The 16165-nt window shown below is 40.8% G+C and overlaps 2 protein-coding genes across 3 annotated transcripts in view; both read right to left on the bottom strand.

Moving 5' to 3' along the window:
* The window catches only part of LOC110976077 (uncharacterized), a 30504-nt gene extending 28837 nt beyond the window's left edge, over positions 1 to 1667 (bottom strand). For both annotated transcript variants that reach the window (XM_087139424.1, XM_087139425.1), the window contains exon 1: positions 1528 to 1667. In XM_087139424.1, coding sequence (XP_086995550.1) covers positions 1528 to 1641 — 114 coding nt within the window. In that variant the 5' untranslated portion in view covers positions 1642 to 1667. The remainder of the gene's footprint in view (positions 1 to 1527) is intronic.
* Positions 1668 to 3940: 2273 nt separating this feature from the next.
* Positions 3941 to 15332, bottom strand: nuf2 (NUF2 component of NDC80 kinetochore complex). Its single transcript, XM_087139428.1, has 12 exons — positions 15250 to 15332; positions 14273 to 14420; positions 12814 to 12971; positions 11843 to 11904; positions 11230 to 11327; positions 10663 to 10773; positions 9890 to 10009; positions 8963 to 9225; positions 7614 to 7805; positions 6580 to 6667; positions 5681 to 5755; positions 3941 to 5351 (listed from the first exon to the last, which is right to left on the bottom strand). The coding sequence occupies exons 2-12, from the start codon at positions 14387 to 14389 to the stop codon at positions 5277 to 5279; spliced, it is 1359 nt and encodes a 452-aa protein (XP_086995554.1). The 5' UTR covers positions 14390 to 14420; positions 15250 to 15332; the 3' UTR covers positions 3941 to 5276.
* Between the last annotated feature and the right edge of the window lie 833 nt (positions 15333 to 16165).

Raw genomic sequence — 16165 nt, 5'->3', positions numbered from 1 at the left:
CATCCATGTTTGAGAAGTTTTTATTAGATCCTAACTTGTTAAGAAAGGAATATTTTATATAGTCACAAGTATGTATGTTTGACCCAATTTGTTACAATTAATGGATGTAAAAACATATCTGTCAGATTAAAAGCCTTTAAATAAGAAAAATACAAAAAATTCTGCAAAGTGAACTTTTTTCTCTGTCTTCAATTGTAGAGCAGAAGCTCTGATCACCTCATGTCAGCAAATCAAAATCAAAGGTGTAGAAATCAAGTTTGATGATTCAGATGCCATTGGGCATGTATGTAATACAGCCAGTGTCATTTGGTTTTCAGCAAGTGTTAGACAAGATATTTTGATTGCAAGACTTGCTTCATAGCAAACATAAATCTTTGACTTTCTCAGACTTGTTTCATATATGCGTCTCATTTTTGATGCTGGCTTTCCTCATTTGAACGTCCACCCTTTTCTCCACTGATTCAGATTGGGATTTGAGTGTTTGTCTTCATTATGAATGTCGTCGCAAACAGCTCCTCAAGCCCCCAGCTCTTAATAGCTGGATCGATCTCCGGGCAACCTACAAGGTATGTGTCACCTTCATGGACAAACTACTGAGGACATTAGCTGCGTTGCTGTGCTTGGACTCTCTCTCTGTTTACAAATCTTTAGAGAACTGCAACATGTCACGAATAGAAAGTCATAATGCTTGTATGTTAGACTGTTAGATGTTGTGTGATCAGTTCACAGGGATTATCCATTTTTATTGATCATTTTCTTGGCCATACAAAATATTCTTAACCTCTGACCCCTGTCCTGAGCAAAGACAATGACGATTACCAGTCATTATTTTTCGGCAGGTTATGAGAAATGTACACAGGCTGTTAACCTTTGCCCCTGCGTGTGTTTTGTATCGTTGTTTGCTTGTGAAACTGAATGGAAAATGGATTATTCCTTAAGTCTTAGAAAAAAGAAAATCTTTGTTGGTAATGTGATGTTCTAACGTGGTTATGTTCACTTTGTTCCAATCTTTTTGCCAGAATTTCTACAAGCGCAAACCTAATGGATTGCACGGTGCCCTACAGGACGTTGGCATAGAGTTCCATGGCAGACAGCACTCAGGTAACCAGAAACATAGCCATCCACATTTCTCAACTTCCCAACAGATTGATGGGATATATTTTCCAGGACTAAAACAAAACAGGGGCACATCCCACCGATCTGTCAAGTACAGGAATTGTCTTAAGTTCAAGGATAACATGCTCAGCAAATGAACTGAAAGGTCGAAAAGCCTCGGTTATGAGTGATTCTCAGAGGCAGCTACCATAAGTCAGCTATCTTATTTGGATCCAAAATGTCACTCTTTACCAGAAATAAAAGTATGATGGCACATAATTGAAGCTTTCCAACTCTAGGCTGTTCCGGAATTAGGCACCATGACTGCTTTAGGTGGTAAGCCTGCATTCAATACCTCTTTGATCAGTGAACGTTGTGACTAGCCAATGCATGCGAGAGTACGTTGCCACCGTGTGTTACCCCATTTCTCACCTGTTTCGTCTGCAAATTTTGCTTTTGGTCAGGCATTGATGATGCTCGGAACACAGCCCAGTTAGCCTGGCGCATGATGTGTGATGGATGCGTCATGTCAGTTACCCGTACCATGCCTGGGGTAGGTCACCAGACGATTCAAAGCAGACCGTAGCATCAAGCAATCTGACAAACTTAGATCCTTGTGGATTTTACGGATAATTGTTCATTTTCATGATGTAAGAAATTGTTAGTCCAATCACACTCTGTAGTGATCTTCACTAACTTTGATACCGCAAGTGTAGACTTTGCATATTAGACTGTTATCAATATGGAACTTGATTGTAAAAGCCATTGTGAAATTATCAAGGATAAAAATTGCCTGTTTTGATCCAGAGAATAATTATGCTGTTTGTCGCCTGTTGTATTGTTATTGTGCTGTAATGTGTTGTTTTGTGATCATCTGAGAAGCAACATTTTCCTGTTTTTTACAGTTTAATGTAGCCTTTTTATTTTCTGTTCAATAAATTCAATTAATAAATTCATTTTCTGATTTATGTTACAGATAAACCTGTATTTTGGTTTGTGGTACTTTACTCTGTTTTAACTTGTCAGAGTTGTCTGTCTGTTACACTGTTTGTGTGTCTGTCTACGCTGCTCACCATCTGTGTCAAGGCAGCCAAGGCCAATTAGTTGCACTTTCTTCTTCCATAGGCACAGCCACCGAAACGAAAACAGACAACCCAACCATCAGACCAACCGACAAAAATACAAGTGAAGCCAAGCGCAAACAAAGAGAAGCAGAGGCCAGACAGTTTGTGTTTGAATACACACAGGCATGCAGAGCCCGAGGACAGACTGATTAGTCACACACAGGGTATCAACAACGATCTCAGCAACACAATCGAGCCTCAGTCGTCATCTATTCATTTCAGAATTTGGAAAGATGACACACAGCCAGCAAACGTTCACAGCATTATCAGACTAGAGACTTCTGTACCCAGCACGGTCAAACATGACCGAGGAGATGATGAAATCGTCACCAAATCTAGCAGAGATGTGGCAATAGAAGTTACTTCTGTACAAACAAGTCTGGGAGCTCAAGTTCAGAATGTAAGCAAAGTCAGCGAGAAACGTTTGGACCGAGGAAAGCAGACTTCAGTTTTGAGGAGCACCTTGGATATTGGAAACAATCAAAACAACCACAGTAAAATCTGTGGCCGTAAACAAGTGTGCAGTGAAACCAGTGTTACATCAAGTGATGCTGGACTTCGGCAAAGGATTGTAACTGATGCCATGAATAAAATTTCAAAGGAGGTTGTTAGTTCGTCAGAAAATACCGGCAGTGCTGTTCAAAACAGCAGAAACCATCTGAAGTTGGTAGACTCGGCAAAAACAAGCCCACAGTCGGAGAACTTGTCAAGATCCCATCTACCCGGACCATCGTCTCGGAAGTCAGTCCACTATCAAGCACCAGTCATCCTCAAAACACCATCGAATACACCTGTGCATAGGCGACCGAGGGAGCCTTCCCCAATGAATGGATTCAGAACCCCCTACGCACCAGGATTTCACCACACTCCTGGGTCATCAACGTTCAGAACACCTACTTATTCAAGCAAAAAGCTCTCAACACCACCGCTCATTGGTGGAAAAATCACCCCTCCCATGTGCCAGTGTGGGCGGAGGGCAAAAAGGTGCACTGTCCAGTCACCTGGACCAAACATGAACCGAGCTTTCTACTCCTGCACTTCTAGGCGCAAGAGCAGCGAAGCAGGACTGCGAGATGTCACCAATGCTGGGAAGGGGTGCGGCTATTTCAAGTGGGAATCCGTGGTGCTGGCTGAGAAATCACAATCCTTTATAACCACACCGGTCAAGCAAGAGAGTTGCTGGTCAGCACAGAAACAGCCAGGGGTACCGTTAGATCCTGCTGCTTCAGTAGAGAGGAAATGCCCAACTCCTTCCTGTTCATCTGCAAAGATAGTGACTCCAATTACTGGATTCAGTGGGAAGAGACTTGGTATAGCGATGAGAGCTGTGTGGAGACATCAAACCAAGTGAAGCTTTAGATCGTGATGTGTGAATAGCAAAGGTCACCATTGGTCATTCAGTTAGGTCCCTCCATTTCGTCCAATTATAGAAACAAGTCAAGTGAAACCATACTGCATGAAATGGACTGTTTGCGTACCCGACAGCATCAAGGGTGAGCAAAAAAGCACTTGCTTTATGTGGATCATGTGCAATGTTTATCTTCCTACAATAAAGGCCAAATGTTAGCGTACTTCCTCAGTTTCGGCATTTTGGGGATAAAGTATTTGATATTTGAATTTATAACTGATTCAGCAGTTTTCAGTGCTCACTCCAGACTGTCTACAAAAAGGAAAACACAGACTATTAAATGACAAAATTTTTATGATTTTAACACCTTACATTTCAAACAGCTTTCTAAATACTAGTTTTTATTTACAAAACAAACATGTCCAGTACATGTGAATGACCATCACTACTTTACATCGAGAGGAAGAAACTATGGATACATTATATTCCTTCTTTTCTGCTGTTTCTTCTTTTGCTAGCTCCCTACATGTAAATTGACACCATTTCCACAAAATTTGCTGAGGCCCACTTAAGTGATTCGTAGCAGTTTTGGACCACTTATTCTTCACTCTGTATACAAGGCAATCGTCATGTGTCATTACCAATTTCCAGCTCTGGGCACAAGTAATTAGTCATTTCATTCGATGAGCTGCATCCTGATATGACCGAATCTGAGACTGATTCAGAGATAACTGCAGAAATGACAATCGATTGATTTGGGTAGGTTCAAAAGTATGCAAAGGCAAAACTGTAGAATCCTTCATTCCACTTTAATCACTTGCCAATGGTGGTAATTTGGGCAGAAAAAAAAACAAGTGACCGGTTAGATCTCCAGATGGCCTCTTCAAACACAGCCCAACGTGGCAGAGACTGACTCTTGAAAATTGTACGCACAATACATGTAATTGTATGATACTTCTCACTGCAACCTGGGCCTAACAGTCTGCAACACTCCAAGGCTTGTGGATATTAGCTGAATTGAAGAAATATCACGGGACAGGATACTAAAAAGAAAACACTGTAGAAGGATTTGGAAATAAAGAAAGCAGGAAAAAAGCCACATCTATTTGGGGAAAAAAAAAGATAAACACAAATGGCATCAGGATAAATGTACCTTCTTTCCTCATTTTAGTATCGATGTGTATTTGACATGGATATAAAACGTTACCTCATGCAAAGCCACATATAGAAATAAATTTAATGTTCATGCATTTGAGTCAATGGGTAACCATGGTATAAATAGTTTGGTTTCTTACTGACAAGAATGTACATGTCTAGTACCACAGAATAAGCCAGTTAGATGCCAGCACTAATAAGACAGACTACTGAGTGCGTTTGCTGCTGTTCAATGATTGGCCTCGGATGCACCTCAGTTTGGGAATGCACTCTTGGAATACCGAGCTAGCTCATTATGAATACATGAATATGTATGGCACTTAGTTTATACCGCAACAATTGTTTTCTTCATGTGCCAACTTGCCAGATAAAGGCATCTGATTATGGGATCATTGATTTATGATGCTGTCTGTTATCAAACATAGGCTTTCAATATCCATCACAGTTTTACCAGTTTTTAATTTTGATCTTTTTTGCACATGAAAACTGAGAACTCTTTTTGATGCTACAGTACTAAGTCATAAACGAGCCTTCTGTACATTAGATTTGGATACCTAGTGGCTGCTGAGTATCTTGATGGGATTTGCCGCCTCAAATGTTTCTGCCAAGTCCTTGTGGTAGCTGTCAATCTGAACGTGGAAAAAATACATGTAAATGGAATTTTACTTGATGCCCTAGCAATCCCTAGCACAGGAAAAGTATGAGGTCACTGTGCCAATCCAGTGAGTGAGTTGATATAGTGAATATTCTAACTCACCAAGGGCATAGGTCAATGGTTAAGGCTTCTTGGAGCAGATAAGGCCTTGTCTGATAACTACACACATATGGCTATGGCTGCAAATTAACATGTGTCCCTAAGGAAGCCAGTGGTGATATGCTGCAGTCATTTCCCATAGATATGTGTGATAACCCTAGCCACAGCCAGTCGATTGGAACATGGAGTTATGACCATACTTACACTGTGCAGCAATGTTGAGTAACTCCCTCTGGCAGTGTTCATCTTGTCTGCATGACCACTCTTGGCTTCAGCAAACTGTTGGTTGTTGACAAAAAGATTAGATACATGTATGTACTCAATGCTGATTTCTTATTCCATACTGCCATTGTGATTCTTATGGGAGGGGCTTACATCAGTCACTCTAGGGGAGTATTAGAAGACTGTAGCATTCCCTGTTTAAAACTTCTGGAAATCTTTTGCCAAATTTTACCAAAATTTGAAATATCCATTCAGTGATACGTGTTTCAGTGAACAAAATAACAGCCAGGGCTCTTGCAAATTTTGATGGTGAAATGCATGGACCAACATGTCCTTGCTATTCCTTGAATGATGTGGTGCTAAGAACCAAACTTTCAATTCAAAATATGTCAAGCTTGTTACTAGCAGTTTGAAGGAAAATCTACAGGTAAATAAAAAAAAGGACAAAATTGGTTCAAATTGCCGGGTTTCCTGCTGAATATGCTTAGCTGCGTCCAACTTTGACACTTCCATCAGTAAAGAAATAGCCGTAAATGCGACACGGTGAGGAACTGAAATGCGACACGGTGAGGAACTGAAATGCGACACGGTGAGGAACTGAAATGCGACACGGTGAGGAACTGAAATGCGACACGGTGAGGAACTGAAATGCGACATGGTGAGGAACTGAAATGCGACACGGTGAGGAACTGAAATGCGACATGGTGAGGAACTGAAATGCGACACGGTGAGGAACTGAAATGCGACATGGTGAGGAACTGAAATGCGACATGGTGAGGAACTGAAATGCGACATGGTGAGGAACTGAAATGCGACACGGTGAGGAACTGAAATGCGACACGGTGAGGAACTGAAATGCAACTAGAATCGGAATAATTTACCTGTTGTCGGACTTGGGCTTTCTTCTCTTCGATGGCAGCAATATGGTCCATTTTCTTCTGTTGCTTCTGTGAACAACTTGCAAGGTTACTGCATGAAGGAAAGGGTTCATGTGAAAACACACAAACTTTAATTTTATTCATTAAATAAAGAACACTAACCAGTTGTGACGTACCGTCTCGGCAAATTATGCGCATGGGAGCATTTAAAGCATTAGACTTAGGAACCCCTTCACTCCAGGAACCGTTGACAGCCGCGGCTTTGTGTGAGGATTAGTGCATACCACACATATTTTCTATTCATCATGCACCTGCGGTTTCAATGTGGGCCTGCTGCTGAACACTGCTTTGCATATGCATATGGCAGCCCAGCAGTCGCAGTCAAAAGAATCCCAGGGTTAAGGGGTTAAATGTCCTTCATATAAGCACAGTTTTCAAGGCTTCCGACAGCAAAGACAAATTGGCAGACAGCTAACACTAAGCTCACATTTTGGAGGGAGTAGGTTCAAATCCCTCTCCGGGCACATTTTTTGCTCTCTCTGATTCTCATAGAAGTGAATCTTTATGAATATCATTGAAGGTTAGGATTAAGGTCATAGCCATGGGTCACATTTTGGAGGGAGTAGGTTCAAATCCCTCTCCAATCTTTATGAATATCATTGAAGGTTAGGATTAAGGTCATAGCCATGGGTCACATTTTGGAGGGAGTAGGTTCAAATCCCTCTCCGGGCACATTTTTCGCTCTCTCTGATATTCATAGAAGTGAATCTTTATGAATATCATTTGAAGGTTAGGATTAAGGTCATAGCCATGGGTCACATTTTGGAGGGAGTAGGTTCAAATCCCTCTCCAATCTTTATGAATATCATTGAAGGTTAGGATTAAGGTCATAGCCATGGGTCACATTTTGCTGTAACCCTAGTAATCCCTTCTTGGAGCGAGTGGAGCTCTGAACCAGTGTGATTTACTGTTCAGTTTTCCCTTGGGGTTGAGTTTGACCAACAATGTAGAAGCACTGTAAGGATCGGTAGTGTTACCTTTCCATGGTGGTGATGGCTTCCCTGATGTCCTCCTTGCTACGTTGGTGTTGTAGCTGTACCTTGGCCAGCTTGTCTTGCTTGGTCTCTAGCTGTCTGTTCAGCTGAGCCTCCTTAGCAGTGAGGTCTCGTAAAGCATCCTTCTGACCCAGGATGTGATCCCTGACCTTCTCTACTTCACCCTTGGCATCCCTAGTAGCAAAACAGCTGAGATTTCTTAGTTTTTATTTCTGATTTAAGGATTTCTTGCCCAAAGTACTAGGTTTCAATCATTCAGGTTCTGCTGCATTTTTGCACAACAAAATGCCCAAAGCAGAGTGTTGAATTTAAACAATCATGTCTTGTTAGCCACGTGTATTAAGAGCCCGACAAAGTCAAAGTATACTGATCTATGTAACAACCCCTGTGCTAGACTTTATGAGGGAAAAACCCTCAGGTCAGCTTGGAATGAAAGTCAGATGTTTGCAGTAGTAAGGCAGTTTTGGAATCTTGTGTCTAGAGCTAAGGTGTAGACACTGTTACCGACAGCAAGCTTGTGGTTACATGCCCAGAACAGCTCTGCAAGCTGTAGGTTTGTGAGGGTGGACAATAAAATAATGCCGTCCATTTTGGCTACTGTCTATACGTGTAGACAGTCCTTGTGTACTGTGCTGTAAAGGGGAAGGGTACAGTTTCAGTTCAGGGAATGCAGTTTCCATTAGGGTATCCTAAAGTGCATGTAACTACAAAAATAGAATTCTGTGAAAGTTAACAATGAACTTTTTTAAAATACACATTTGTGTAACTTTCTACCTGTCTTAAACGTACGACAATTATTTGCCATCCTTTTTAATTACCCTAATTGAAAAATGCACCTGTTTTTAAAATTTCAGATGTTTCATGTCAACTGATGGTGCTGTTGGAGTGATATCATCTCAGGAAGACTTTGTTTATGTTGGGGAGTTTTTGTTCAAGCCTACTTTTCATGCACTGAAACACTGACGGATCACACAAAAAAAGACTTTAAATGGAAGACAGCCAAGTATCCACATACATAGCTGCAACATTATGGTTTTTTCCCAAGATGACATCACACTTTTGCACGTAGATACGCAAATTAACATAATCATAAAAATAAACACGGCACGAAAATGCCCTTAAATTGTCAAATAAAATTTGAAAATACGCTTAAATGGGACGCTAAGATGAACTCATTAGTGCATAATAAAAATCACACTGTACATGAATGGACCCTGTGCTATAGTCTCCAAACATGATTACATTATAAAAATTACACTGCATGGACCCTTTAAAATCAAACTGTTTCAGTGGAACTCAGCCTGAGTCTCAAGAATGTGAAATCTTCCTACTTTTGTTTGTCCAGTTCAGCGTTGATGGCTGTCAGTAGCTTGACCCCTGTCTCAGCCGCCTCACACCACTTCAACATGTTCTCCTTCTGACTGCTCAGTTCCTGTAACCTCTGACCTTTCTCTTCCGTGGCCTTCTTGCCTGCGGTGATGGCGTTGTGCATGCGCGCCATGTCCGTCTTGATACGCTCCGGTGACTGGATGATCTGGGGGCGGAGCTTGTCGCAAGCCTCACGGGCCTTGAGGGTGTTGACCTTCAGTTGCTCCTGCAGAAGAGAAAGTCTTCTGTTCACTGAGTGTCACTGTGGCTGCAGCTTTGAGGCAAGGCCAGGATTTCAGAAATAGCCAGGTACCTGGCTGTTCAATTCACATATGCCACCATCACCCATGTATGTTGAGTCAAGAGGCCAGTTGTATTAAGTTAACTCTTTAACTTGATAGTTAGCTGAACCCTGTCAGAAGAGGCTGTTTTGCAGCAGAAGCTTAGTTTTTACGTAGGTCCACGAGAGTAACATTCCATAGCCTGAGACAAAAAGTGCATGATTTGGGGACAGTCAAAGCATTGAAATTGGCCTATCTATCGGAAAGTTGCATCACTGGTTGCTAATGTGACATGCAATGCTACGCGCCTGGGAGCTAGGTATCACAGGGAGGTTTGAAAACTTTTTGGACAGTGATTCAAATAAATTACCATAATCTCAAGACAGGAAAAAAAAAGGAACAGAAACGCATTCATGCTTGGATTTTTTGAGCAGAAAAGACCTAAATAGTATTAATGAAAATCATACTGACTACCGTACTGCAGTGCACAAAGAGTCCACACACAACAGCTGAAAATTGATTCTGCTGCACCATTTTTAGTCCAAGCAATTTTAGCACCCCATTCTTTTACAGTGCTAATGAACTGTCTGAGTAATCCATGGATCTCACCAGTTTAGCTGCTTTTTCGGAGCAGCCAGTCTTGACTTGGTGGATACCCTGCTGCAGTGATGCCTGCTCCTGCTTGTAACCATTCATTGTGCTTCCTAGCTCATCAACCTTGGCTGACATCTACATCATATCAAAAAAAGGGTCAATGTTAAAATTCAAATAAACCGAATCAGGGTTTGGGTAAAGCCACAAAAAGATTCCTTTCCTGACCCACATGAAATGCTGTGCTTTTTTCAGTAACACAATGTAACAAAAAGTCGATGTAGATGCCCAACAGTGGAATGGAAACCATTTATGTTTTAGGCCTTTGTGGTTTTTCACTTTGTGGTTTTTCATTTTTCACATACAGTGAGTATGCATTAAAGGACAAAAGACATCTTGCCACCACTTATCCACAAAATACCTCAAATAAATGATCCGGTAAATGAATGGATGACATTAATGAATGCTTCCAATAACTGAGGATTGGGGCTAACCGTAACAGTCCCAAATCCTCGAATTTTGATATGGTTTTTACATACACCCTAGGAGGTTAGGGCTATGAAAAGCTGTGCTTTAATTTGCAAAGGATTGTTTTTGGAATTTGCAAAGAAAGTCTCAGATACCAAACAAAGCTTATTACCACTTTTATTTAGGTATTTGGTTATTTGTCAAAGTTCTTAAGCAGCATCTAGATTACTGCAGGCTAGGGTTATGTGCAAGTTTGGAGAACTGGCCCACTTGGTCGGCGATTGCAGACTCTGTATTTATTTATTTTTCTGAATGGCCAATACCTCTTTGATGAGGACCTCTTTCTCAGCCCGGTTTGCCTTGATGGTGTTTATCTGAGTCTTAAGTTCATCAATTCGTCGCAAATAATGGTTATGTTGCTCCTTCACACTGTCCTGTAAATGATCAACGAGAGGCTTCAATCAATGTAGCTTTAAACAAATCATGTGCCGGGAACCAGTTACAAGCATTCCACACTGCATGACATTTTGACTGGTAACCAGTTACTTTTTCATTCAACACTTTACCATTACACCGACGTTTGTATTCACCGTTTTGACTTTATGCTTGAGATATTTTCACAACTATTGGACCACACTGATGTCAGTGTTAGGATAAAACCCATTATAAATTTGACACTTCCCCCAACCAAGTTAAAAATAAAATCAGTAATCTGTTTCTTTGCCAATTTTCTGCACTCAACAAAATGCTCTTTAGCATCTCAATAACATTGGCCAAAGGTGAAAAACCAGAACTTGCTCACAGATAATTCTATGATTTAAAACTTCTATGGTTTCTAAAACTGTCCTCCATGTTTTGTGCAACACCCCTTGTGGCGACCACCAACGTACCACGTCAGCTTGGATTCTCTCGTATGTCTCCATGCGTGCTATCTTGAAGCGGCAAAAGTTGATGATGGCACTGATCATGCGCACAGTTCGTTTTGGCTCTGGGTACAAAACAGATTATAGAAAAAGGACTTCATTCAAATTATTTTTAAACATCTCTCCATAGACAACAAATTCAAAATAAAAAAACAGCTGAAGAGCTCATCTTGCTGAATACACAGCTTGAAAACTTGTTTGGTGGGAAGAGTTCCAGCCCTAGGATTCAGATACTGCCAACAAATTAATGGATATTTGAAAAAAAAGAAGAAAAGGACTAATCTAAAATTACTACATGTAGAATTTTAAAAATTGAATAGAGTGCAGGCCCAAATCAGTGCCAAGTCAGTTACGTCTCTACAAGTCCATGTGAAGTCATCCAGTCACAAGTCACAACGCCACGCGCTATGCAAATGAACTTTGACAAATAACATACCTTTGTCATTATTCATACTGTTACTTGTGACTCGTCTCATGAAATCATCTATGCATGAAATCTAAAAGGATTTGTGATTATTTGGACTCCAATAATGTTTGGAATAATGACAAATTTTAAGGAACTGCTTTAAGTGAAACTCACTTGGGCTACTGAGGTCCTTCAGCTTAAAGTCATTCACATCGCAGGCCGCCATGAAGCGTGTCCTATGAGGATAAGAAGAACAGAATCAACAACAGAACTTACTTAGTAAATCTGCCACGAGCCTTTATGACCCATCAGGCCAGTGTTTATCTCTGCTTTCCTTGGCTAGCCTTGGCCCACAACTGGATTTGCATCATTTTGACTTTGTACACCATAGCACATGAGAGTGTGTGCTGACGAAATGTTCTGGATTTCGGGAACAGTTTGTCTCTTATGGATTGGCGCCCTCTACCGTTACCGCAACTTGGCTGTGCTTGCCAGAAATTCACCTGCATGGTGTACAGAGACAAAACAATGCCAATCCAGGCTTGGGCTGAGATTATTCCTTGACATGGAAAATGAGAACATATATCTATTCCCCTGTGGATGGGATGCCAGACGGTGGCACACTGCTCCCCAGCTCATGCTAACACCCATTACTACCCCTGGGTATAGAGGGGCAAGTTGGGGGTGAAGTGGCCTGCCCAAGGCTACAATCTCCAACCAATGGCTGCATTGGAACCAAAGATTTTCTTATCAAGAATCAGGAACCTTAAACCTCTAGCCCACCCCCCTCAAAAGAGAGAAATACAAAACTGAATTCCCACGGTCTGTCCAACTGACACTCACTTAAGACCAATGAAATTTAACTGGTCTCCTTCATTTCTCTACCCACTTGGAGAAACTGCAACACTTATGCAATTGCAAATGAGAAAAATGAAGCAGGGCTTTGATTTTACCAGGAGGAATATTTCAAAGGCAAACTGACCTTTAGAGCTAAAAATTGTTTATATATTCAAATCATTAAAACTGTTTCTTCCAATCTGATGTGTCGAAATGACAAATTTCTGAATTTAAAATTAACTGGTACGAATTGACTGTTAGGTGTGGACAGGGACTTAAAATCAACTAGAAAAATATCCTGTGCTTACATGCCCATGGCTAAGTTGACTAGTGAGATATTCTCCTCAAAGAATTCCGGGTATGAAAGCTGTTGCACCGCCTCAAAGTGAGGCTGGATGATTTTCTCCTGTCGAATTCCCATCACCGTCTCCAGGATCATGCGGTAGATCATTTGCACACGATGCGGCTGAGAAAAAGGATTGAAGTCATCCGCTTGAAACACTTACTTCAATTTACACTTACAATTAAAATTACTTTATTTCTCAGGAATCATAACAACAAATATGAAAATTTGAAAAATAGTAAAAACATCTGAGACAAATATCAACATCCTGGAAGATGGCATAGAAATACAAGGAAAACCAAATAGCTTCCAAAGAATCGCCCACAAGAAACAAGTTTCTCTCTAGGGGCTCTCCTAATGAATAGGCTTGCCATAACTTAAACTAACTTTGTTATATGTACATACACAAATATAAAACACTCAACAACTAACCAAACAATGACATTGAAACAAAACAAAGTAAAATTAAAAAAAAGACAAAGCAATTTGACGAGAACGGCAAAACATGCAAACAATAGTTGTTATACCTCTGTCTTGAATACTTTATTTCCATTGGCCCATGCACAATCACATGACCCATCAATCAGAACGCATGAATACCTTAATGTTTGTGTATATCACATTGTGATATTATACATATAGTATATGGACTGGCAATGAGGTCACTAGTGTATGACTATGTGCCTGGATGGCCTGTGGGTAATCTATTTACTTGTACAATAGTTCAAACATAGGCAGTTTCATGGTATCTTGTTTCATGGTGCAAAACGAACACGCGCGGCTGAGTACGCATGTCAATCAAAAAACTTCTGAGTCATCATGCATTCATTCAAATATGCGCTTGGGTCTAGAAACCTGCGTTCTTTCTGTCCTGTGGACAAGATGGCACTTACATGTACATCTGTCACCACAAAACAGATTAGTCTACCATGTACAATAAATCAACTGCACATTTTTTGCAGCCTACTTTCAATGTGGACATCAAGTTAATGAATGCTTCAAAATCTTATCAGGCATGTCAAATAGTATTGTCATGATTGTATGCTTGAAACTAGTCCAGAGTGGTGTAGCATCATTTTTGGAAAGAGTGTCTGTGAGGCCCTGTGAAGAAACCTATGAGACTTGTCTGAGAAAACCTAGCGTTTTCTAAGTAGGAATTTTTGTGGCTAAATTTCACTTTTTAGGACATGTTACCACTTTCTGATGGCTGTTGTAACATTTTAAAGGAAAATTAGTGTTGTCCATATATGGAACTCTATCCCATTTTTGTCATGAACATTTAGGCCTACTGCATGTACAGACTACAGAGGGAACCAGCACTTAGAGAGTGGCCCATACACAAAGCAAGCAAACTCCAATGACTTCCAATGTTTCCTCAATGCACTGAACTCCCATGACTACTGCATAGGTTTTTTTTTCCCTACCTGCGGGTTCTTGAAGTCCTCTTCGGTGATGTTGAGGTCATCAAGCTGTAACTCCACTCTTAACCAATTTATTAACTCATCAATAGGAAGAATCGGGAAGCGAAAGGTTGAAGTCATCTTCAATCTGCACTGCCTGTGTTTTTGTAAACTGATGAATATGAAGGTCACAATGGTACAATTAAACATCAACATTTATACAAAAATAAATTATGAAAACCTTGCTGTATACCGCTGGTGTCAATGTGCAGTGCAGACCAATAGGCCTACATGCATGACATGGCACGATTGTCTACAACAACATAGAATGAACCAGACAACTTAAAACATGTGCATTATGCATAGCCTACGTGTACATCACAGACATATAACCGTCAGTCTTGCGCACTAGTTACATTGCCAGCATTTGTTTACATGTGCTCCCAAAATACGTTCACTTTTTTTCTCTTCAGCACTGCTATATCTTGTTTTCGAATTTTGGAAACGCATCGTTTTGAATCTACATCATGGGCCAGATTGAGTAAACAACGTTAGGGCCCTACAGCCTACAGGGTTTTTTCACAATCTCAAAACGGCTTCATCATGTTCATGGAATTTTTGGGCTAGAATTCTTTAACTGTGCAGTGTGCACAAATATAAGTCCCTATGCTGAGGGGTGAATTTTCCTATAGTTTTGAGTTTAGTTTAGCAGATCACAAAATACTCCTGTAGTTTTTAATAGGATCTGGTGGTCTATGCAAATTGCGATTATGTCTGTGTGGTGTACATGTGGCTAGGCCTAACATGATGAAAATACGACGAGATTCCATTTGCTCGTGCGGAGGCATTTTCATGACTTTTTTCGTAAAACTGACCAGGACCTAATATCTATTTATCAAAATGGCTCGGAGGGGTAAAGAGACAAATAAATTAGTTGAACTCGTTTCTGTCACGAGACAAAATAGTGGCCCTTTTGTGTTTTTTAAAAGGGGTTAACTCACCGATTTCCTCGTCACTTTTTCGTATTTACCGGTCATTAATAGTCCTGGCGCTTGAGGGCGCACTTCCTTTATTTCCATCCGACAACCTGGCGCAGTCGTTATTATATTGCGCAGGTCTTACCATGGAGGTGGTCTTAGGACGTAAAAGCCACAAGGGAACGGTTCAGTGTTTTACTGATGCAGGAAGCTATTCTAGTTAAGTATAAAATTTGGTGTTTTTGCTGGAGGTAGGGTCCAGTCGATATGTTTCTTTCAAGTGAGAGATCAAAATTTTAAGTAAAAGAGAACAAAAGGTGGGAAAATTAGAAAGTAAGAGGTGGGGGTGGAATTTATATATATATAATGGATGGAGGAATCGAGAAAAGGCTCAGAGAATATTGTGAAAACGCGAGACAGGCTGAGGAAGATGGGCCATCCTTTTTAAAAGTCCAAATGCAGTGAAATGGCTAACTTAAACGGGGGTATTTATGGATGGATACGTAACAGGGTGTGTAGGGAAGCAGTTGAACAGCAGATACTGTCATCGATCGACAGAGACGTTGGTCGCATAGTAGGGGCGGATCTAGCCTTCGGGAAAATGAGGGGGTTGATATTATCGGGGACGAAAGTAAAACATGCCGATGGCAAGCCCATGTACCCTGGGGAGGGGACAGAAGTTTCAGCGGCTCAGCCCCTCTACCCAGCTCCCGGAAAATACTTCAACTCATACTCTAACAAAAAATAATGATGCAGTGTAGGCAGATTTTTTTCCTATGGGCTGCAGGGTGCGTTAGCCCAAGTAATAATGTTACTAAAAATTACTAAAAATGATTGAGATTTGGAGTTTTTCGTGGGAGAAGGTAGCAAGTTAAGTGGTACGTTTGCGGTAGCACCATGTGAAATGCTACCGTGAGAATTCCCTCCAGATATTTCATAT

The sequence above is a fragment of the Acanthaster planci genome, linkage group LG07, assembly GCF_054643075.1.
Source record: "Acanthaster planci isolate LZ-2023a linkage group LG07, COTS_SCS, whole genome shotgun sequence".
In the NCBI taxonomy this organism is placed as follows: Eukaryota; Metazoa; Echinodermata; class Asteroidea; order Valvatida; family Acanthasteridae; genus Acanthaster; species Acanthaster planci.
This window is presented reverse-complemented; position numbering and strand designations above follow the sequence as displayed.

Bases quoted from the DNA above. Each gene is read 5' to 3' on its own strand.
- nuf2 (XM_087139428.1), bottom strand. From the start codon at position 14,389: ATGACTTCAACCTTTCGCTTCCCGATTCTTCCTATTGATGAGTTAATA. The intron at 11,905-12,813 runs GTAAGCACAGGA...TTATCCTCATAG, and splicing joins GTCAACTTAGCCATGGGCAT to GACACGCTTCATGGCGGCCT. The intron at 5,352-5,680 runs GTAAGTATGGTC...TTCCACGTTCAG, and splicing joins ACTCAACATTGCTGCACAGT to ATTGACAGCTACCACAAGGA.